The 25001-nt window shown below is 38.7% G+C and overlaps 1 protein-coding gene across 3 annotated transcripts; it reads right to left on the bottom strand.

Annotated features, from left to right (window-relative positions):
- Positions 1-6822: 6822 nt before the first annotated feature.
- Positions 6823-19513, bottom strand: LOC111155464 (PLAG1 zinc finger). Of its 3 annotated transcripts, XM_022515628.1 has the most exons (3): positions 19482-19513; positions 11877-11975; positions 6823-8470 (listed from the first exon to the last, which is right to left on the bottom strand). In XM_022515628.1, the coding sequence occupies exon 3, from the start codon at positions 8464-8466 to the stop codon at positions 7213-7215; it is 1254 nt and encodes a 417-aa protein (XP_022371336.1). In that variant the 5' UTR covers positions 8467-8470; positions 11877-11975; positions 19482-19513; the 3' UTR covers positions 6823-7212. The 3 variants fall into 3 exon arrangements, with proteins under 3 accessions (XP_022371336.1, XP_022371335.1, XP_022371337.1); XM_022515627.1 differs by lacking the exons at positions 11877-11975; positions 19482-19513 and adding an exon at positions 8993-9324; XM_022515629.1 differs by lacking the exons at positions 11877-11975; positions 19482-19513 and adding an exon at positions 9168-9241.
- Positions 19514-25001: the final 5488 nt, after the last annotated feature.

The following is a 25001-nucleotide window of genomic DNA, read 5'->3' as shown; positions in this document are numbered from 1 at the left end:
TGTATATTTTATATGTGTGTGTGTGTGTGTGTGAAATTAGCTAATGTAATCATGGAGGTTGACCAAGTCCAAAATCTGTAAGGCAGGCTGGCAGGCTGGAGATCCAGAGAAGAGTTGATTTTGCATTCTGAGTACAAAGACAGTCTGGGGGCAGACTTCCCTCTTGCTGGGGAACGTAAGTCTTTTCTTCTTAAGGCCTTCAACTGATTGGATAAGGCCCACCTGCACTATGGAGGGTAGTGTTCTGAAGATTTACTTATTTATTTGGGGGGTGGGTAGGGGCAGAGGGCAAGAATCTTCAAGCAGATTCCCCACTGAGCCTAGAGCCCCACCCTGGGCTCAATCTCATGACCCGAGATCATGATCTGAGCTGAAACCAAGAGTCGGACACTTATCCGACTGAGCCATCCAGGCGCCCCATAAAGTCAACAGATTACAAATGTTAAGCACGTCTAAAAAGAACACCTCCGCAGCAACATTTTGTCTGGGTACCCCAGCCTAGCCAAGTTGACGCACAAAATTAACCATCACACTAGCCAAGAGTCAAACATCTTCAGAGTAGAAAAATTTATTATTGACCTCTGTGTTGAATAGAATGCAGGTGAAGTCAAGACATTCTGGGTTTTATCGTTTTGTTTTAGTTAGGCTGAAACTCCCAATATTTGACCATTTTTGATCTGCATAAAAGGATAACTGGGTATGGCTCAATATGGCATTTAGGCTTTCCAGCAGTTGCAATGACGCTGCCATCATCACGTAGATGCCTGATCAGAAAACAACCTTTTTTATAAAGCTGATTTCTTTGTAATACCCCTAGGACTTAGCACAAAGTGATGCCTTTTGCTGAAGAAATGCCTGATTAAGGAAGAGTGACAGCCTAACTCAAGCTATGTATAGTCAGACTTGAAATTCCATCTCCCCTCAATGGTAAACCATTGGTATGAACTTCTTAAGAGTGACACAAACGAAAAATGAGCAAACTGCTTTTCAAATTACTTTTCCATAAGGGAGATTATGCCTTAAGTGAATTAATTCCAAATGTACTTTTTCAAAGTATTTTAACTAAGAAAAGCATCATGTTTTGATAACTAGTCCTTGAAATATTTCAAATGCATGAATTTAAATAAAAATGTATTTAGTGTTAAGAATGAACAAAGCCATGCTTTTTGATTTTCTGGAAGCAAGCTGGTGAAAAGAGGGGCTGCTGACACTGCAAATTGCTCTTCAGTCTTTTCTCTCTGAAAGTGGGAGAGCCTTAAAACAGGAAAGCCAAAGGTAAAGAGGGAATTTTCCTATCACCCCGAAAGAGGCTATCAGATACATAAAACATGTTTTCTACAGCTGATTCCTGCTCAGATTATTAACTGAATCGTCAGATAACGTCTGCATTCCCGTTTCACTGATGAGCCTTAGAAGTGGTGTGCGTGCTTTGGTCCAGAGAGCTGCCAAGAGAGGGTTTTCAGCAAAATTTTAGACATAGAGCCCAAAGGAAACCTCTGAAAGGATAACCGATAGTACCAGCAGACAGCAGGTGTTAAAGGAATGCTTAATGCCAATCTTTTCTCACACGAACAAGAGATGTTATTGATTTATACATTCTAATTGCCTTTTTTAGATGCTCATCTGGATTACAGTTTTGATGCAGGATCTTCTGACTTTTTTTCTTTTTATTTACAGTTTCTATCCTTCCTTTAAAGGTACAGAAGTTTTAAAATAAAACAAAAGGACACCCTGGAATTTTACATTTCGTTTCAACAACAAAGTATTGTCCTCGAGTCAGCTGCTAGAATTGTGTATTTACCCAATGAGAAGATATTTAAAATTCAAAGTGAAAAGAAAAAGTTATACCCAATAGAAATGTATCATCTATTAAAATTTCAGGAAGATCTACATTATCTAAAGCCATTCTATAATTTTATTCATATATTTTGTGGAGTTCACATATTTTTTTCTTACAGCAAACATAACACTGTAGGCCACAAGAAGCTGCAGTACTATTGTTTCGTTAGCAGCAAATTAATATTTTATATCTGGGTAACTGGACAATAAATAGCTTGCTCCTTTGGATGTGGATGTTGAAAATGTAGAATCACTGCAGCTTCAGAATGTGATTGCTATTTTACAGAGCTTATACACACACAAAAAATACGATCTTTGTCTATATTTTATACAAATACAACAGTAGTTTGTGAATACATTTTAAGTACATGATATACATGATAAGCCACTTGATCTCCCAATATCACAGAAGAGTGATTTTAAATGCAATAAAAATATACAAAATTCAGCCTGGAATGCAGATTTTTCTTTTCTATTTTGACAAAACTTTATCATTCAAACGTTTTTTTAGAGTACTAGTCCAAACACTTTTTCATCAGCTAAAAATACAATTTCAGCAGTCCAGCTTATGTTCAGGCATGATGCAATCCATTTCCTAATGGATTCCCAGTTTTTGTTAAATTCAACGGGCTGTTAGTAACATACAGCATGTTCTTCACTCCACACCATATTACAAAGCCCACTTTTCATTCTGAGTTAGAGTCACCTTGTGGACAAAAGCTGGGTTTGTTCTGATAACATTTGCACGTCCAAGATTTCCTTTTGCAAGTGCACGTGAATACATTGTGGTGGATGGTGTTAAAAGTCTGTTAATGACAGATTAAGTCACAGTATAAAAATATATTGTACACCTTTATGCCTAATGGAGTCCTTTTTTTCCTATGGCTAAAAAAATACGACTGAACAAGACAGAGACGTTTGTAGCACCATGAAGAGTTGTATCCCAAGTTACATTAGCAGCATGATCCAACATAATATTGAAGGAGTGTTTCTGAGAAGATAAACATTCATTCTGGTTCATCTGTACCACTGAAGCTTATACAAGGAAGTGTTTCAAACATTAGCAATAGTTCTGTCATTTCTAGAGCAAGATAAACTTATCAAAAGACACTGCCTTTCCATCCTCAAAGGGTTGGTAACAGAGAAGGGCCTAAGGGTGATGATCTATGTGTGCCTTTACCAACGCAGGTGGTATCAGTTTATGTGATCCAAAAGGCACTCCGTATGGGTTTCTAGCACAAAACTATACAAGGCAACTTTCATGGATCTATGGAATCGCAAAAGACTATCTGTGTTGTAGACACGGCTGCTGACACAGTGTGAGAACAAATAAGACAAGGTCAACTTAGGCACTATTTGGCAGAGATAACAGTCCGCTATTGCTAATGAGGAATACTCGACATTTAAAAGACCTCCTCCAATGTCACATGGATCTCAGTAGGCTAGAAGCAACTTGGGTGAACTGGTAATTTTTAATTTACATACTGGGAAGACAGTGTGTTTTGAAACACGTAAACCTTGTAAAAAAATAAACCATTGTAAAACCTTATGAAAAGACACACACTGATTCTGTGCAATATAGCAAATTGATAAGAAAACACTGTAAAAATGTACCTGTTTAAAATACATCTACCATTTTTGAACACAAAGCATTATATATCAAAGGCCTACATATATATCATCTAATGGCACTTGAAACAAATTATAATAAGTCTTAAAATAAAAGGCATAACCTATAAGAAAGTTTCTGTAAAGGTTTAGATTCGTTTTGAAAGTGCTATATCTTGTAATATGTGTAGTATAGAGGTTGACCAAGCTCTATTTTTTAAAAAAATATTGGCCTATATATGTGTATTGCTTACTAGATGAATGATCCTGAAATATGTACTCTTTAACATTCATTATTAGCTTAATAAAGCAATCAGCTCTGGCTCATGTTTCAGTCAGTATATGGTTTTTAAAAACCGCTACTGTCCAAATTAACACAATATATCACTATATTCCACAAATGACTAAGAATAATAAAGCACAAGCAACAAATAGGCAAAAATACATAGCTTGGAAAAAACACTAAGTGAAATTAAAAAGTTGCACAAAGAGTGGGGTGTGATCAGCCAGGACAACTGAAGTTTCTGAAAACTGTACTTGGTAATAGGATTTTAAAATGTGAGTTTTAACAGTGACCAGTAACTATAAAGATGATATTTGCATACATCAGCGGATAATATTGCTTACAGTGCTGAGACCCTTCCACACTCATGCTTCTGTGTCTGGTGATTGAATTTGTACACACGTGTGGAAGTTCAAACTGAATGAGGTTCAATATCTTGTCTGAGGTCCAAATTCTAAACTGAAATATTTTTACTTAATGATAATCCCTTTTTTTTTTTTTTTTTAAACCAAGTGAAGGCACTACTAGAAATTTCAAGGATGATGATTCTGGCCACGGGGAGAATGAAAACAGCATTGGCAGTAATTATTTTTAATCCCATCCAGTTGATGTAAAAACAAATGTCAATTTTTTTCTAGGAAAAAAAGAGCCAGTTCTGAGTTACATCCTTGTTAAACCATTGCGCAATTAAAATAAATGAATCTGCCTCATGTTTAACAGAAATAATCTCAAAAAGGGTTTAGTGACCAGTGTAGTCAACGTGAAAAACACAAGCTGAATTCCCCCTTCCTCGCATGTGTTTCAAGTCTATGAGGCGGCAACAGGCAAAGAGGTGTTCACGTGAAAATTAAGACTACAATGTTAGCCCTGGTGCTCTGAAAGACGTGCCTCCATGTATCTGAATTCCATGCAGGGCGAGAATTAGGCTAAAAATATACATACATATATGGCGCCATTCCCCATTTCCAAAATGTCTTACTGAATAAATCCTGGTACTCCCTTTTTTAGTTGTTTATTAGCAGTAAAATACAGCCTGCTAAGGCCAACATCTCAGGTCATTAATTTGACTTTTCCTTAAGCAAATTTTAGACAAAGTAGTGCTTCCACACTTGTATTTGTGACTTCTGTGTAAAAGTACATTTTCTATTTATTTGTGCTCTGTCACCAATTTTTTTCCTTTTTTTAAAAATGGTGATTAAAGCAATATTGAACACTAATCATTCAACTAATGATTTAAGTAAGCAATCTGTTTCATAGAAACTAAAGGAAGCAGTAATAAAGCAGAGCTAAAAGCCTACTTTCAGAGCAAATATTCTCCTAATCAAAAGCTTAGGAGCAGTTTGAAAAATTTTAAATGTATTTCCTTATTAAAACATATATAATTTTAATGCCTTTGGAACACACTTTTTTTAATAAAATGTATTTTTTATAATAAAATTTAAATACATAAGTATAAAAACTACTGCTCCTAGAATTAAAAAAAAAAATAGGAGCATGATAAAATATCAGGAGCCAAAGCTCCCTTAAGAGAGCAACTCTGATTCTATGAAGTGCGATATATGTATGTGTGTGTGTGTGTGTGTGTGTGTGTGTATAATATATATAGTGAAACCCCCATTTACATTATTACAATTTACATTTCTCCACAAATTATACTACTCCCAAATATTTTAAATAATGTATTATATTCAGTAATCTGCACTCATTTTTAGAAATTCTTGGTAAACATCACAATCTGCAGTGATAATTGGCCCTACAAATGAGAAAAGAAGCTTCCGTATAGGGCTAATGAGTGCTCAAATATTTTTCTTTTTCTTTTTTTTTTTTTAAGAGATATATACTCTTTTATAAACCTTCCCCTTCATACCCACCCCAAAAGACAGGGTCCCAAAATAAGGTGTTAACAAGTGCTTAAAGATATGTTTCGTAGGCTGATGTCCCAACCAATATTTAGAAAAGCATAATTTGACCTTCAAAAAGGTTATGGTGGTTGTCTAATATGAGGAAAGCCCACAATAACTACTTTATTCAGTGAACACAATATTCTTGATTGTTACTTTCACATTACCTAAGACAGTGCTTGTTCTGCTTTAGTTTTCTCCCCACTCTACAAATTTAACGGATTTGCAACTCTCCCCCAATTTCCCAGAGACGTGTAAAAGTGGGGTTTTACTGTATATATTTTTAGTTGCTTAAAACTTTGTGGTCATTCTTCAAATAGCTTTCTAATGCATTTAATTTTAAAGTCTCCATCTGAAAATAGCAAGGAAAGATAAATCAACACTGAATAAGAAAGATACCATGGGGGTAGGGCTGTTGTTTTGTTTTCTGCTTTTGGCTCTTATGGGAAAGAAAACTGTATTAAATTCAGCAAGAAGTGATGTGAGCGATATGCTTTTCCTTTACTCCTCAAGAGTCTAGTTTCCAACCCTGGCAACAAGGGACAGGGTTCCTAGACAAGTTCCCAAGCTGAACCAAGTGTTCACATCTATCTTCTTAGGAGACTATCACGCCACAGAAGAAAAGACAGTCCACTCTGGGATAAACACCCCTGACATCTGTGGTTCCACAATGGCTTTCGATTCTGGACTGTGGACTGACAACTAAAACAGAATTGCTGGCTGCACCTGACCCACCCTTTGGCCATGAAAGGCGGAAATGATTAAAGAGATCTAGCCATACACTGACTCTGAAGACTCGGATGCTGTAACACAATGAGCACTATTAAACTGGAAAGAGCGACTTTGCAATGTGGCAAAATATCCTGCATACAAGTTTAAGGCCAACTACGGAGTAACATGGAATGCGTGTCACCTCACCAGGAGTCTCTTTTTTGCTACAAATACTGGTGCTTTGTGTTTAGGTTTTGTTTTCCTTGTATGTGCATAATATAGACGGCAAATATTTGAGCCAGACAACAGCAAAGTCTTCAAAATATACTGACCAGAAATTATGGTATATCTAAGAAACATCTATTATCTCCCCAAACTGGATTCTGAATTCATCTGAAAACATTTGCTTATGAATCCATTTAGAGAGTAGTAAAAATGTAAAAACTCTCAGGTTATTCATATACATTTTAGAAAATGTACATTCTGTTGCAAACATCTTTAATGAGACAAATGTCAAAAGCTAGAGCCACTGTTATTGAACAGAACTGAAAATTTTAAGATCTCAAAGCAATTTGAATGTGGGACTCGTAAGACTTTACTGCTAATAATGGCTTTCCTAGAGGAAAAAGCATCTTAAAATATGACAATTGGCAGTGAGTGTGGACAAAATACCAGGTAAACATAACTGAACGCAAACGGTTCCAAAGCTCATTTATAAAGCTTGTTTCTATTTCATACTGTCTTAATGAAAATTGGTACTGTACAAAAGCAGAAGTTTTTATGCGGTTTTAAAGTAGGCACTAAAATAAAAATGGTCCTCTAAGGCAGGGCTACACATAGGTTTCTGTGATCAGTCCACGTCTGGGACTCCTACTGAAAAGCTTGATGGAAACGTGGCAGTGTGGTGCTCGTGCTGAAACTACTGGTGAACGCTGCTGACAGGGAGTGCAGGGAGCCGAGACCTAGAGTGTTTGCAGGATCCTGAAGATCCTGTGTCTGCGGGGGCAGCTGAGACACAGAAGAATGTGCTTCCTCTTGGGAATAGCTCATTCCGAGGCTCCCCACTGAGATAGGATTATAGGGAGGGCCATTGAGGGGTATGAAATTAAACAACTGGGAAAAATCCAAGGCAGGCGTATTTAGGGGGTCACTGATAGAAATAGAGCTTTTTGACAGGGAGAGGTCCCCTGCACCATCATCCAGGGACCCGACCTGAGGATCCAACCCTAGTTTAGATGATGATGCTTGGGAATCCTGGGATGAGGAAGGCCCGCCACCTTGCAGCTCCATCAGATAACTCTCAATCTCCCCCTTTAGTGGCTGTTCTTTTTCAGGAATAGAAATGGCATATGAGGTAGAACTGAATGGGTATTTGAAAGAAAGGTGGTGAGAAGGATGGACAGCGTCCATCTCTATTGGGCACGTCATTCCCAAAGGTAAAGTTGTGATCATTTGGTGGGCAGGTCCCGAGCTCTGCATGGACTGAAACGGAGTGTTATAGAGGTTTAACTGCAGAGTGTTTGTGAATGGCTTTGACAACAGTTCGCTGGAAGGTAAGGACATCACCGGGAGGAGCTCATCTTTTATAGGCACAGAAACGTTGCAGGTGAATGGATCCAGAAAGTCCACCGGTTCGGTTTTGACCTTCAGAAGTTCTTGATTGTGACTCTTCTTCATGTGTCGAGTCAGGTGATCCTTCCGCCCAAATCTCTGTGCACAATACTGACAGAGGAAGTCCTTCCTTCCCGTGTGCACCACCATGTGTCTCCGGACATCCTTCCGGGTGTAGAAGCGGCGATCGCAATGCTCGCACTGGTGCTTTTTCTCTTTCACCCCGCCGGACGACTTGCCGGCGTGTGATTTAAGGTGCTCCAGCAGCACTCCCGTGCTCTCGAAAGTCTGCAGGCAGACCTTGCAGGTGAGGTCGCCGCTCGTTGCGGCATGCAAGGCCAGGTGACGCTTGAAGCCGAGCTTGGTGTTGTAGTTCTTGCCACACTCTTCACACTTAAACGTCTCTTTGTTGGGGTCATGCGTATGGAGGTGATTCTTCAGGTGATCTTTCCGGTGAAACATTTTCTCACAATAATTACACTTGTGGGTTTTCTCAGGAGAATGGGTAGCCATGTGCCTTGAAACACAGACATATTCTGTCAGTATCACGACACAAATGGCAGGGAGTCACTTTTCAAATGGAAGCTAAGCTGCTATGCTAAAACCGGCTGGCTCCCTGCTAACGGACACGCTTTAACTTAACATGCGCTACAAGGACAGTCAATACCCCTAAACACTGCAGAACTCGAGCCGCTGAAGTTGCCACTTCAGGATTCTCTGGTTCGTAGCTATTACTACAAAAGCCAATGAGTGAGGCTGAACATACTCACGTAAACGTCCATACCCTCTCCTTGTAATCTCTTTGCACAAACGGAAATTCTACTATTAAGCATTTCATTAAAAAAAAAAATCCAAAGACACTAACACAACAAAGTATGTGACTTAGCATACTAAAGCTAGCCAACATCTAATCTACGTTAACATTTCCTCTCTGCAAAGCAGCTCAAGAATGTGTATACAAATATATATACGTTTACAACGGCTTCACATGGCCAACATAATAGAAAATATAATCTGAAAGACAAATAGAGTTTAATACCTTTGTAATTTGTACTTAGAAACAAAGGCCTTGGTGCAGTCTTGTTGTATGCACTTGTAGGGCCTCTCTCCTGTGTGAGAGTAGGAGTGAACCTTTAATTTCTCAACACTGTTAAAGGCCTTGTCACACAGTTGGCAAGGAAAGTTTTTTCTTGGTTTGGTTTCACCACGCTTACGTTTCCCTGAAGGGACTTTCTGGGTATCTCTTACTTCTGACAAATCACCAGGAATGACAGTGGCCATCGCAGCCTAAAGCAGGCCTTCTTGTTGGACACTTGGGAACTGCCCAACTCCACTAAATGATTTAGCTTTAGGTGGCTTCTCAAGTTTCATGTGGTCGTAAAAGAAAGCAAAAAGGGACTGGAAAAAAAAATAAGAAACAACTAGTTTGTAACTAAATTTAATTTTTAAAATTTTTATTTGCTATGTGATGCTTTTGAATTCAAAAAGAAACCATAAAATGGATTCAGCTGGTCTAATGTAATATCTGTAGATCTCTTTACATTTGCCAAAATACATATTAACGCATTGCTCAGAATGAACAGTTCACACACCCCCAGAAATTCCATCTGACAAATGTCGTACTTAGGGAAAGCAGTAGTGATCGCAGGAACTCTGAGGAAGCATCAAAACATGACACTCAAAGTGGCACTATGAAGCTTCAATTTTGACAAGGTAAGATTAGACAACAGAAATCTGACTAAAAACAGAAAAATGTTTCTGCAAATATTTTAAGGTTGAAAAAGCATCTTAACTTGTGTAAGTAAACTCTAATTGGACTCTGTGTTATAGAGAAATACAGAGAAGCGACTAGAAACTCTTTTAGGTACCCTGTGAACCATTCAGTCCAAGGAAGAAGTGTTTAATGCAGCCACGGGAGGCCTGAAAGAGTTGAAGGCACCACCCAGAGTGGAAATTTGCTCTTGAGACCAGTGTTAGCACACACAGAGGGATTTCTGAGTCAAGAGTGGAAATGATTTCTTTTCGTAACAATGCACATTCTTGAAATGGTTACACCTTGTGAAGTTATTTGAGGTGAGGATCATGGCTCCTTATCCCTCGGGGGGAAAAAGACTTGGTCAGGGTAAGTTTCTTCACCTTTTTGCACATCACAGAAAATGATTCTGTTCATTGGGCACACTGAGTTTAGTGCATGAGCCAGAGTCCTCAGGCCTCCCGAAGAGCTGAGGGTATCGGTCTTGGGCACACCTGTAACCCATGTGCAGTACACCAGTGTGACTTTTGGCTTGGAGCCCAATACCTGTGCGAGGACGCATCATTACGGAGGTGTTTCAGGTAAAAGGCGTATCAGAGCTTCAATGCACTATGGCTGCTCTGAGGAAGAAGGACATGTACGGATCACATGGCAAAAAGCATGTCTACTTACACAGAAATGTTTGAACTGATGGGAACCTTTGGAAATTCATGGACAAGAGATAATAAATATTATTAACTGTATTTCTAAGAGTGAGAAACCACCTCCCCAAAGATCCACCTGATACAAAAGAGTTAAAGAGACTCAAGTTTCATGACTGCCAATCTGGCAAAGTACTTCTAAGAGACACAGAAATGAGGAAACCTACAGCCTCTCTTGAAAAAGATCTGCTTTTTGAAGTGAAAACCGCACGTGGCTAAATGATTAATCAACCACTACTCAATTGGACTTTTCCACCTATTATTTACTTAGAAACAAACAAAAACCAGTCTCTTTCTAGCCCTTGTTTTGGCATCAGACTGACCCTAGTTTGCCTTTAAGAGACAGATGTGTCCTGCTGAGTCCTGCCGATTCCAGTTACACTTTCGCAGGGGCTCTCTGTTTAACCTAACTTCTATAAGACTAAGTGTCTATTACAGTGCATCCCTCTGTGTTTTAACGTAGAGGCTGTCACTAAACAGGCAAAATAGGGCTGTTATCCACTCACTTGATTGAAATGGAAGGCTTGTGGGTTAAGTTAACCAGTGTCTGCTTTGTGTACCCTTTCTTTATCAGAAGGGAGACACAGACAAGGCCTTCCCTTCAAGCTGTGCGAATTGTCTAAATCTCCTCTGCAGTTTAAAAGTGACATTAACACAGTTAACACAACTGACATTACTAATGCTAACACAATATGCTCCCCCAGTTTTAGAGTTCCTAACTCTCAGGGACGTGTTCTTTTCCTGTTCTATTCTCATTCAGGAGACAGCTTCTCTAGCTCTCCCAGAACTATTCTGCTGTGACGAGCAATGGCACTGTAAACTGGCAGAAAGCACTCTGCCAAGGCAGGAAAAAACCCAGTAATTCTGACTCTTTGATTTCCTAACACGATGCTTTCATGCACCTATTCAGGGCACTGTGGGGAATAAGCTGATAAACTTGTCATCTGTAAAATCAGCACGGGATGCGAAATATCTAAGTCCCTATATGTAACGAGTATCTGAAAATATTTCAAAGACTGGTCATATTTGTCATTGTTGTAATATGAGTTCCAAGCACAAGGGGCAGAGAATTCCAGTTGGGGGAAAAAATGTAACTTCTAAGTCAATGAAAAAAAGTATTGAAAGTACACCATGAAACCATATACAAACATTTGATTATATTAAAGTTGGTGATAATACGGAGTAGCAAGTAAATTCTGTTATCTTTGGATGTACATACTGAGCAATGAAGAACTGCAGATTTCAAATATTACACTTTTCTAAGACCAGCTGAAATTTTTTCATGGCTAATAATAGCTTTTCATCTCAATATATTACAGAACTCAAATTAGTTACAGGTGTATTTAAAACTACAGGATAATATAAGGTTGTGAACTCAACATTGAATAAAAGTCCACATTCATAATATGCATATCAAATACTTTAAAGAAACATGCAGAGAACTGTAGTGATTCTTGTTCAATACATACCTGATGACAGATGGAAAAAGCCTCAGACCTTGATCTTAGCCAGTCCCATTGACTCTTCGTGGAAGAGAGCGGAATCCAGTCCTTCCCATTTTGGCCAATCTGTGAAACAAAGAATAAGAATGGACTACACTCTAAATGGAATCAGTATGTAAATGATGGAAAATAAAGGATAAAAGAATTGCAATTTCATGGCACATGCTTACATTCCATACTCTGCTGACAAGTCATGCATTAATTTTCACCAGTTGCAAATTTTTATTAGTTCTAAGCACACTTACATGACCAAATGAATGCAGAAACAAAAAATAAAGTAGTATTACCTATATAAATGGCATTTTGTGATGCTGAATGACTCCTGCTTCTTTCCCAAATTCAATTTTTTAATTTTTTAAAATCTAACTTGCCTACTGAGAGAAATGGATATTAGGGTTACTATCTTTAAATGAAATTGATCAAAATTTCATTAAGTTTAATAATATTATGGAATAGACAAAGTCAGTGCATCTGGAACCTTATCAAAAGAGCAGACTCCTGAAGAAAGCACCTCATCTGCCCACGGGACACGTACTTGTGCAAGGAGGGTCTCTCTGAGCTGCACTTTTTGCTACCTGCAACACCTGCTGATCTATTTCCCAGAATGCTGCAAGGATTGCTAAAATGGAGCAATAACTCTGCACTCTTTACATTTCAAAACCATGCAAGGGAAACTATATACGGGTTTGCTACAGAGGTATCAAGAACAAAGCATCACTGGGTTTTAAAAGATCACTGTTGAAAAATCTTAAAATATCTGTAAATAATGCCTATTGGCATGATCTTCAGTTAACTAAGAACATGCATAGAGAAAAAAATGTTAATAATTCCCGATTGTACAAGTAAATGTGAAAAGAATGGGCAAAAGGCAGAAAAAACAACTATAGTATTATCAATTGTAGAGACTACAGGGCACAAAGAAATTAATAAGCTCTGAATATTTTAAAGTTGAATGTTCAGAACTCATGACTGTAAGAGCATGAGGGGGATAATATAAATCAAATGGTTAAAGTACAATAATAAAAGGATTCACCAATGACAAGCTAAGCGGAAACAATTTTACATAATGTTCCAAATACAAATCTAATTAATTTCTCCTAATATCAAATTTTCACATACTTTTAAGAATTTGATGTGTAAATAAAATATTTACTAGAGAACATTCAAGCATCATTACAAAAATAATAGAGGTATATTTGAAAGCAGCATTATTCTCATAGTTGAAAAAACAAAAATACAAATTCAGACTCGTAAAAGATATTTAAAAAGTTAAAGCAAAAGCTCCATTCGTTTGTAAAGCACAGGACATGCATAAATGGAAGAACTGAATTCCGCACATCAAAACTGTAAAATAATAAAATTAACTTTGTAAATACTTACTTGCCCAGGGCACATACTGAGGTTTTGGTTGGGTAGTTAAGAACATGAAAGCCTGCTTTGTGTATTGTGTTATTTTAATAATATAAATACCTTGCAAGTATAGAGTGTTTTCATCTCTATGGCCTCCCTGGAAAATTCAATGGACCTGAGAGGTGGGTGCATTTATCATCACTGCCATTTTAATGTGAGAGACTCATAGAAGCTGACTATCCTGACAGCATGTATGTGGTCAAGAAGGGGCATAAGCCTTAAAAATTCCTTTTTCCACTCTTACAGGGCTGCATTCTAGGAGAAGGGTGGGTTGGCAAACCATTACGCAAGTGGATAAATCCCATATTACATTTAAAAGACAAGAACAGGGAATAGTGCCTATTTTCTCTGTTGGAACTGCCAATATGATCCGCAAAAGGAAACAAATATAAGACTTTGCTTCTTTTAATAAAGACAGTTTGCAAAGTAAATTTTAAGTAATTTATATAACAGTTAAAATAACTAGCATATCTATCTGAGTGGACAGTGATTTGGGCAGAAACAAATATAGAAGCTGACTAGTAAACAATACATTTTTGTATTTTTCCTGACCAAATAAATTTTATTGCACCTCAAATAATTCATAAAAATTTCAGTGATGCTTATTCTTCAATGGCACTTATGATAAAAACTTTAGAGTTGAAGCATTTCAATATAGTTTAAAATTTCTATCTTGATTTGAAATACTAGTATAGTCTACAAAATTATCCATTACATATTTTAGCCTGAAATAAAACAATAAATAAAGCCAAGATTTTCATTCATTTTATCGCAGAACGTAATTCCAAAGTCACAGTTAATTTCCCTAACTTCAATCTAACTATTTTGAGTTCTTATGAGTGACCCAATAATTTCAAAGGGCTGCTAATTATTTCCCCAAACAAAGGAAACCAGGAGCCAGTTAGAGTTCATTATTATATGGCTTGATAAAATAAACATTGAAAAGTATATACCATTTGCATTTATGTAATCCTAACTAAAATGCCAACTAAACTGATCTGTGTTCTTTTTTATAGAAGAAAGACTTCTAAAAAGTAACTACTATTTTCTGAAAAGTCTACAACAAAATGTCTTCTCCTACCTTTCTTTTTTATGTGTCAAAGAGCTGTTATTATGCTTTTCAAACAATTCAAATTCTTTGCCTTACTCTAAGAATTGTGAAGCAATATACCCATATACCCATTTCAACTCGCCCTGAGAAAGTCACAACACTTCAGGATGCCCTTCCAGTTTTTGCTGGTACGGAAACACACATTTATTTTCTAGGGCAACTTCGCATACATAAAAACAGGAAGTAAAGGGAACATTGTGTGTACGTGCACACACACGTGTTCATCATCCTATGTTTTACATTCTAGAACAGTGACTCATACAGTAACATAACAAGCAAAACTGAATTATACATCAGAGGGTCTACTAAAACAAATTCCTATGAGGATGCTGGTGTTAAGAACAGCCCTGTACTGTTTCTATACTTGCAATTCCACAGCTCTGTCACTCATCTAATAGCTGTGAATTCTTAGGACACTTACCTGCATCAATAATTTGTTCGTATTTAGGTTAAAAGTCAAACATACACTTTGATGATTAAGGGCAAATGCCATCAATAATCAAATCTTTATGCTCCCATATGCTAATCATAAAACACCATGAGTAAACAATGCAGAAAATGTCAACATTTGCTTAAAACATGTTTTTCATATAAATAGGTAGCTTGCAAAAGGAAACTTACCAATAGTCAATACTTTAATTCACACGTACAAAACATAACAGAGCTTCAGATAAGAAGTGAAAGAAATTAACAAGATAACAGCAGACCAATACTGAAGTAAGGGCAATGGCATGGTCAGCACACTTTTTTGATCAGGAATGTTATGTGGCAATTTTTACTGCATTCCATTTCTGTAGGTGTGTAGAATCCCTTATTAATGGAAAATAAGAGGAGAAGTATATCTTGCAAGACTATTAAAAGACTGTAGGCGGCATTGGGGCAGGATCTCTGTCAGTTTTATTTATCCACTGCTCTTTCCCATAAAAGTAAAGTTTTACTTATTTATTTATTTTGAATGAATGAAAGTAATTAAAGCAGGGCATGTGCTTTCCAGCATCAAAATGAACTACAGGCTTGCTCAATCACCGTAACAGACACAGGACAGAATATACATTATCTATGTTCAAGTAAAACATAGTAACGGTATGGATACAATTTGGTCCAACAAACTAGGCCACTAACAAGGTATTTTTGAAACTTACCAGCTATTTGTAAAAGCTTAGATGAAAACAGCAGCAACTGTTGTAAAGTCTAAAATATCTGTTTTGTTTCAGAAAACAAGCCTTCTCAGACTGATCCGTTGCTAGGGAATCAGTACAAGTAGGTAGTATCGATCCAGTCCCCATTCCTAATAAAAACGGCTAAAGTGAAAATATGCCTGGTACCTGCACCCATGCCTGACACCGAGCAGGAAGGATATATAGCAGGATGGTCAGAGGGTGAGATGGGGCTGCTGTTGCCTCAAGAGGACAGAAAGAAGCAGGAGTCCGGGCAAAGAGCTGGGATCGTGCCTGATCCACCAAAGCTGTAAGTAGGTACCTGATTAACACATTTTATACCCCAAACACTAACAACTACAGTACTTGTTTTCCTAGAGAAGTCATAGTTAACTAAAACTAGTAAAAATAACTCTGCCTGCTTTGAATGACTGTACTTGATGTTTTCAACTTCTGAGCAGTTCATTAAAACGTAGTTCTAGCACACCCCTTTTGACACTTAGCATAAAATTTAGCCATACTCATATGTAGAAAGCCTTATGTTTAATGTACAAATAATAAAACCCAACAGACAAGTGAAGGGAAAAAGCAGACCGGTTTGTTTTTAAGAACCAAGAGGAAAAAGACAATGGATTCCAAAGTGGAACCCACAAATCCCAACATCAGTTCTCTCTGTACAATTAGGATGTTCCTTGTGGGCCACCTGGAACCTGGGTATGGCTGTGTTATTACATTTTCTAGAGTACCCAGAGAGAAGGGAGGGACAATCAAATTTTGTTTTCCAATTCTGAAATATTTTCATTGGTTATTTATTTTATAGACCATAAATGTCATGTTAAGTAAAATTTTTTTTTCTTCTCTTTTAAAACCTCTCTTTTAATGATCCGTGACTTAGAAGTCAGCATTTCCTTTAAAAAAGTACATGGAGGATTCTTCCCCCTAAGATTATATAGTCTTATCAAAATAAAAACCTAAAAACATACACATGGGTGGCATATCAAGTATTTCCATTTTCATCACATAGGGTGATCTTAGTATTTGCAAACAGGATGTGTGAGGGGAACTATTTACAAGGGAAGCAATGGTGCTTGGGAGAGAGCAAAGAAATCAATGATATGTGAATACCAAGTAAGACTGCTTTATCAAGACTTTAATGGCTTTTAGAGCTTTTCTTGGCTTTGTTTTTTGGTATGAAACATTTCCAAAATACTGGAGCTCTGGCCAGGTATAAAGTAAGTGATTCACAGGTCAGCCCAATTTGAAAATTGCCTATTTCCCAAATTGTGAGGGGCTGTTTTTATAACCACTGACTTCTTATATTCCTGGGGTGACAACAAAAATGCCAGACATCAACTCCAAAAATGTTCACACGGATGGACCACAAACACCTGGAGAACATGCCTCCATTCATTTAGGGTTAACTGACTGGTACTACTAAAATGACGAACACAGCATCATCTAGGTTCCATGTTTGAACTCTCCAAGCACTCCTACTGTGTCTGTCTACTACGAATGCAAACGGCTAGGCAGAAACAGCGCATGTTCCAACAAAGGTGATGAGGAGAGAAGGTTTTATGTAGTTACAAAAGCTCATGCAGAGAATTAGTTTTAAGCAATCTCAAAATAAAGTGCACTTGAAATACAGGCTAGCACTGTGCTATACGAGGAGATATAAATGTGTGTGTGTGCGTGTGTGTGTGCATGTGTGTACATGCACACACACACACAATCTTGAGCAGCATTAAGCTGTATCATGAAAAAGAGCCCAGTCCAGGGAAGGCTCTATATTTGCCATTACTCTGTCCTTAAGTTATGCCCGTGTAACTGTGCAGGTCACAACCACCTCTGGAAACTACCACCTCTATGTATTCCTATAGTTGAATAAAAAGGATTAACTCTAGGCAAAAATGTCAAGTCGGGGTGGCCACTCCCTCCTCCACCTCCAGAGGACATGTACACTGCCCAGGCCATCCCAGTCAGAAGAGATTTGGTAATTACATTCCTAGACTGATTTAACTTGAACGAGAAAGAACTTCACAATGTTATGCCTCGGGGTGCCTTTTACCTCTAATACAGACTGTGACACTCTCCTTGAGATGACCTGTCTCCCCACCCCTGGGGATTCTAAATTCAGCTGCAGGGAGACTATTATTCATCTTTCCACCCCCCAGCACCTGGTCAGCATCCTGGCATGTAGCAGACACTTGATAAATATTTGTTGACCATAACTATAGCCCGGATAAGGGATTTCAGAAATCAGAACAGCAGGTCAACATGTTTTGGTGTTTCTGCAATTTCACATCAGCGTAAAGCAGGCTCAGAAGACAAACCCTGCAGGAGGAGGCTGTTTGTTTGCTCGGATGGCAGAGGAGAAACGTGGGAAGCATCACAACCACCTGGGTGGGGGTCCCTCCAGTTTCTGTCAGGGGTGCTGAAAGCTAGGAACATGTGGACACATACTAGCAGGGGCCTGCAGGCAGCCCGACAGGCAGGGAGACATAGCTGGGGTGCGCTCCATAGGCCCAGATTTTCAGAACATAACTGCTTTCACATATTCTGTCCCACAGCTCCTTGTGCGCGTGCAGCCTGCATCCCTTCCGACTTATCGTTTGGAAATAGCCAATGAAGTTTTATAGGAAAGAAAAAGGAATATTCAAAATCTTGGAAGAGGATGTTCTTCATGGGAAATTAAAATGTGAGGATGATGTTGAAAATTTCAGAAAAAATGTCTGAGGGATTACTTATACAAGAAAAATAAAAAAGGAGAAAATCTACATAATGTAGTTGGCTCCATAAAAGGACTGGAAAACTTTTTTCTTTTTTCGAGCTGCTAAAACAGTTTCATCAAAAAGTGGTTCCAAAATGACAATGAAGTAGAAAAGGAAAAAAAAAAAAAACCCATAATCTGCAACACTGAAAAACCGTTAACATCTTTAAAAAACTGACTATACAAATATGCAAATGACTAAACATTTATGCTAACTAGATTTTAACGCTTAATTTTCAGAGAATACTGTGATTAGAAATTTTAGCCAGATTAGTTTATGTACATTTTGTTTGACTGTAAAACTCTGTTCATGCACAGTGGGGGACCCTGCCTGGCTCTCAGGCTGTGTCCTCCTTTCCCCAGGGCCCACCCCCTGTCTGCCCTCAGTGGAGTTTATGACCTTGAGCCTATCCTCTGGCACTTGGCATAGCCATCTTTATTCATACCATTCTTACTTCCCTAGGGCTGAGGGTCCTGGCCTCTAAATCTTGATCCTGTGTGTGAGGTCCTGCTGACAGACTTACCTGGTCCCACATCCACGGGTGCCTGGACTTCCAAGTATCACTATCAATTCTGTGCCACTGAGCTGCACCTATAGGCTGGGAAGCCCAGATGCTGGGGTGTGTCCCCTTCCCAACCAGGCTAGCAAACTGCTCTGGCCCCACGGAGTTCCTTACTCTAGCATCTGCCCCATCCCAGCAAGCAGAGCGAGCAGCCTTCCCCACCTGCCTGGAGTTCATGGGATCCCTCTCAGTAGACAGGAAGAAGACATAGTGGTAACATGGGATAGTCTACCACTCTGAGCAATAGGAGAAAGAGGATCTTAAAAGTTCATCTGTGGGCTATTTGGGGAACATGAACAAATAAGCTTTTACGGCAGCTATGCATTTTGTGCACAAAGTAAGGAAGACTGCTCACTGCCAGTATTTCAATCCTTCCATTAGACTATAACTATTAATAAAGTCCTGCTGAACACAATCCATATTGATAGACCTTAAAATAGTAAGTGGCATGCTTATTATGTGGCATGCTTTTCAAAGCTTTTAATACGGTATCTTAAATTATTCTGAAACTGAAATAGTGGATCACTTTGAAAGCCATGCCATATAATGATAAAAGCCACCTACCTGAGGCCCTGCTCCAAACTCTACAAGGTAACCTTATTAATAGACCATCACAGAATGAAGCATTCTGGGTGCCAAATACGGCCAATGCAGCACCAAGAGGCAACCTAAAAAGAAAAGAAGAGTTAGTTTGAAATTCCAAAAGTGTGAGCCAATCTGGTTAATGGCGTATGAGCCAAACTGGTTTTTATTCATTATCATATTTTTATACTTTATCGGAAAATCTAGCTCAGTTCCTGTTAGAAACAAATGTGAAACACATACAATATTTACAGTACACTGAAAAGTGAAAAGTAAATAAATCAATACCCCTAGATTTAAATATCTTCCCACCAAATCAAGTTATCTAGATTGTTCATATTTTTATTCAAATATTACTCCCAGTTTACTGTCATTCCTCAAAATTGCTGCTTATTTCCCTCATTTACATTTGAAACACATCTCTAACAGTTTCTCTATAACAGTTTCTGGGAAAACTTCTGAGGTGTAGATCTTGTTCTAAACAACAGCTTGGAGAAACCCTCTCAGATTCCCTCAGGTCATGTGTTCGCAGGCAAGGGTGCAAACCAGAAATGTCTCAGAGTAGAGGCAGAGTAAGGAGAAAGACAATTGCTCAGCTCCTGAGTGTGTCTTTACAATGAGACTACCATTCATTTTAAAGTGCATTCACAGGTGGCAAGACCATCTTCAGCAACACTCAAAGAAACACCAACATGTACCCCCAAAGTACTCAAGGTTTTGGATTATTCACAGCTTCGTTCTGTTGGTACAAGTAAGGAAGGCCTAACACCAGGGGTAGTAGAGCAAGAGAGAAAAGGGATTGCTGGGAGGTCTGTGCAGAAGTCGTCTACTTCATTTCTCCAGACCAGAGTCAATGCCCCACTGTATGTGGCTCCTGCTCCATTAAGATAAGTAGCTGACGCCGATGTAATGAATATTACCAACACCTATTACGTACGGCACCAATCTGAAATTACTGGGATGCAAACAGGCATGACCCCTATTCTCTAGGAGTCTCCAAGACAGCTGTAGCCATCGCATAGACACCTTATGCCAAGTGAAGCAATATGCCTGTTAATTAAAATAAAAGTTGCCCTTATAAGGCAGTATTAGAAGGACAAAGCAACAATAAAAAACAATATTATGGTATAAACAAGTATATCAGAAGGTCAGAAAAGGGAAAGAATACAATGGAGTTTTGGTGATTTTTACCTTGAAGAAAGTACATTAAAGGAAAGGGGACATGAGAGTGTGTGGGGGGCATGCCAGAAGAACTCAGAGACAAGCACCACAGATTATTACAGATTCTAAGATGATGCTCTGGCTGGAGTGCAGTGTGGTTTATAGACATTGTAAAGATTCAAATGAGAAAAGTGCACTGAATCCCACGTGGCCGGGATGTTATACACTCACATACTAATGACAAGAAGTGGGACAATTCTGAAGCACTGACAACAAGCACTTAGGGCAGTGACGGGGGTGGGGGGCGGGGGGGGAAAGAAGAAGGTGTGCTTATTCAAATGAGATACAGAAGTTGGGTGCTGGAGTATTTAAAGCAGAGAGCTGAAAAGCAGCACAAACGGGCACTTCCTAGAGGAAACCGGACAGGTCTTTAAGTGCCTGACCACAGTGACTAAGGAGATGCAAAAAAGGTAGACAGGGCTATACAACTCACTCCTACACAGACAGACTCAAACCAAGTTAATGGTTAAGTCATGGTGGTATCTAGTGATAGCCACTCTGATTTAAAGAGGGGATGGGCAGAGACAGAGCTTCAAAGAGAAGGAAGAAAAAGATGGCGAGCCCCACAAAAAGACAAAGTTATGATGAGTTCTAGAACCACCCTGAAATTCTTGCCTAGAGCTCACCACATAGGCATGAAGACACCACACTTCAGCAAAAAAGACTATGGGGGGTGGGGTGGGAGGGAGGGCAAGAATGGGGAAGGAGGAGGAGGGAGAAACACTCCCATGTGAATTGCCAATTGAGCAAGAAGGAAGTGACTTCCAACAAAAGGATGCTTTCTTCCAAAGAGCTTTGCACTGGAAGAGAAGAAAATGACAGGCTGGTAGCTGAGGGGCAACTCAAGATGCCAGGTGGGGAAGACCTGGGACAGCTTCTGTGCTTAGTGAGGGTAAAGAGGCAGGGAAGAGAAATGGAGCATTCTGGGAGACTGGACACAATGGGAGCCTGAGAAAAGGGAGAACTTTTCATCTCAGATGCGAAGAGGGGCTTCTTTACTGAGCTGGGAGAAATGTATATTCAACCCCATAAACGTTTTCGTAAAAGAGGCAAGAGATGCAAGGAGTTTGCTTAACCCTGCCAGTGCCAAGTAGAAGGGTCATATGAGGAGAATGAGGGGGAGCAAGGCACTTGGCCAGAGTGAATGTTAGAAAGACGCTGAGGACAACAAGAGAGGGTGTCCCGGAGCATCCCTGATGCTTTCAAAGAAACAAACAAAATTTGCCATAAGAATTAAAGTTTGTTAGTAGTTGTTGGTGGGAGTGTAAACCGTTAAAATGTTCTGGACTACATTGTGGAAATATGTAATCAAAGCCCTTTAAATGTTCATGTATGCTGATATGTTGACCTGGTAAATTTCTAAATGTAAGCAAAAAAAAAAAAAAAAAAAGGAAAAAGAAAGAAAGAAAGGTGGGAAACAAAGATTTAAGTATAAGCATGTTCAAAGTATGTTTTAAGAATAAAAATTGGTAATGTCTAATAAAAGGGGTAAAGTATACGTCTAAGACAGAATAACTACGCAGCCATTAAAAACCTTGCATTTAAAGAATATTAAATCACAGGAAAACACTGATAAAATGCTAAAATTTTAAAAAGCAAGACAGAATATACCATCACTCCAATTTTGTAAAATACACAATTAGAACTATCCCTACAATACCCTTTAATATATCTAGGTAAGTTATTTTTAAAGATTAGCACGATGTAGGCTTTATATTTTTCTGTATTTTACAAATGTCCTATTTTTTTTTTAAAGATTTTTTATTTATTTATTTGTCAGAAAGAGAGTGAGAGAAAGCAACACAAGCAGGCAGAGAGGCAGGCAGAGGCGGCGAGAGAGGCAGGCTCCCCGCTGAGCAAGGAGCCCGATGCGGGACTCGATCCCAGGAACCTGGGATCATGACCTGAGCCGAAGGCAGCGGCTTAACCCACTGAGCCACCCAGGCGCCCCAGGACTATTTTTATATTAAAAAATATTTCACCCAAAAAAGTGGTTTCTCAAATAATGGTGCTCTAAAAGTTTGTTACCCATTAACAACAACAAAAAAAACTTGAATCCCTACCTCACAAAATAAACAATACTTAACTCCAAATGGATCAGAGACACAAATGTAAAACCTGAAACTAAAAATTCTAGAAGAAGACAGACAAAAATCTTGTGACATTCAGTTAGTCAAAAACTCCCTGGCTACAACACTGAAAGCACAACCCATAAAACATCAAACTGATAAAATGGATTTCATCAAAATCCAAAACTGCTCTACAAAGGACCACATTTAAAAAAATGAAAAGACAAGCCACTGGAAGGAAATCTTTGCAAAGCATAGGTTTGATAAAGAACTTACACCTACAATATATTAAGACTTCCAAAACTCAACAGTAAGAAAACAACCCAACTGAAAAATGGGAAAATATCTGAACAGACATTTTGGCAATGAAGATACACAAATGGCAAACAAGCACATTAAAAGATGCTCAACATCACAGGTCATTACAGAAATGCAAATGAATACCACAGTGAGATACCGCCATCTACTTCCTACAAAAACTAAAATGAAAAGCACTGACCATCTGACTGGATCAAGTACTGGTGAAGATGTAAAGCAAATGGAACTCCTACCACTGGCAAGAAAGGTAACAATAATTACATCATTTTTTAGAAGTCAGGCAGTTTCTTAAAATGTAAAACATGTGTCTACCATATGACACAGCCATTTCACACCTATGTGTTTACCCAGGAGATATGAACACACATATCTACACAAAGGCTTGTACATGAACATTCATGCCAGCTTCATTTGTAACAGTAAAAAAACCAGACACAACCCAAATGCCAATCCGTATGTGAATGGGTGAACAAGTTGTAGTAGATTCATGTAATGGACTTTGCTAACTTGCAGTAAATAGGAATGAACTACTCACACACACAGCAACATGGAGGGACCTTGAAATAATTACGCTGAAAGAAGTCAGACAGAAAAAGTAAATATTAAATGATTCCATTTATATAGAATTCTAGGAAATGCAAACTGACCTACAGTGACAGGAAGCAGCTCAGTGGTTATCTGGGAACAGGAGGGGGGATTGGGAAGGAAAGCTCACCAAAGAACATGAATAAACTTCTGGGAATGATGGTTATGTTCAGTATGTTGGTTGTGGTGAAGGTTTTGGGATGTGGACATATGTCACAACTTTGCAAATTATAACCTTTAATTGTGTGCAGTTTATTAAGTATCAATTGTACCTAAAAAAGGCTAGAAAAAAAGCCCACGTTTTCATATTGAGAGAAACAAAATTAATGAGGATGACAAAAATATCTTCAAATGAATTTACTGAAGTATACCAAGAAACAAAAGACAAAAACCAAAAAAACCAAAGCCAAAAACCCAAACCACTTTCTGTGAACTGATAAACTAAAATCCTTTATAAGGGCAATGACTCAAAATGACGAAAATCTTTCTTTCCCAATCTGGGGGGGGGGGGGGAGAAAAAGGGGAATCTTGGCTTAATTGTAAGAATCACATTCAGTCCTTACTAGAAAGGCTACGTCTTGGCAGTGCTTAGAGTCACATTCTCAGCTGTTGCCCGTGCACGAAGCCAGTGCAGTTCACCTGTCGCTTTATAGACTGGCACATGGTACTAGATGATTTAAAGGCTCCAGGAATACACTCTAGCTGGAACTGAGACCCACAAATAATACATAGTACTGGGATAAGTTCCATTTATCAAATACCAAAGGAAGTACCCACAGAAGCAACTCAATGCAGCCTCTGCATAGACCTTTTAAATATGTTAATTAGCGGCCGCCTTAAAAAGAAAGAAGTGCCTTGCTAGTTGGTAGGCCTGCCATTGATTAATTAAAAAAAAAATAAACGAAGTTACACTCCAGCCAAGATAACAAAGGAACAAGTACTAGCCAACCTTGGGCAGGTATTCAGGTAGAGGGAGTCAGAAACTGGAGTGGGTCTGGGTAACTTGAGGTGATTTGTTACTTTTGGAGCCACAGCGAAAGACAGACTGGAGCTAAGAGACGCGCAATGGGTGGAGGGGCCTTATATAAGTCCTTTTACCAAGGGCTATTGTACTGATAATTTACAATTTTTTTTTTTTAAAGATTTTATTTATTTATTTGACAGATCACAAGCAGGTAGAGAGAGAGGAGGAAGCAGGCAGAGAGAGAGGAGGAAGCAGGCTCCCCTAGAGAGCAGAGAGCCCGATGCGGGGCTTGATCCCAGGACTCTGAGATCACGACCTGAGCCGAAGGCAGCGGCTTAACCCACT

The sequence above is a fragment of the Enhydra lutris genome, unplaced genomic scaffold, assembly GCF_002288905.1.
Source record: "Enhydra lutris kenyoni isolate GAN:26980312 unplaced genomic scaffold, ASM228890v2 scaffoldscaffold41, whole genome shotgun sequence".
Lineage (NCBI taxonomy): Eukaryota > Metazoa > Chordata > Mammalia > Carnivora > Mustelidae > Enhydra > Enhydra lutris.
The sequence above is the reverse complement of the archived record's forward strand: the minus strand, read 5'-3'. Positions and strand labels throughout refer to the sequence as shown.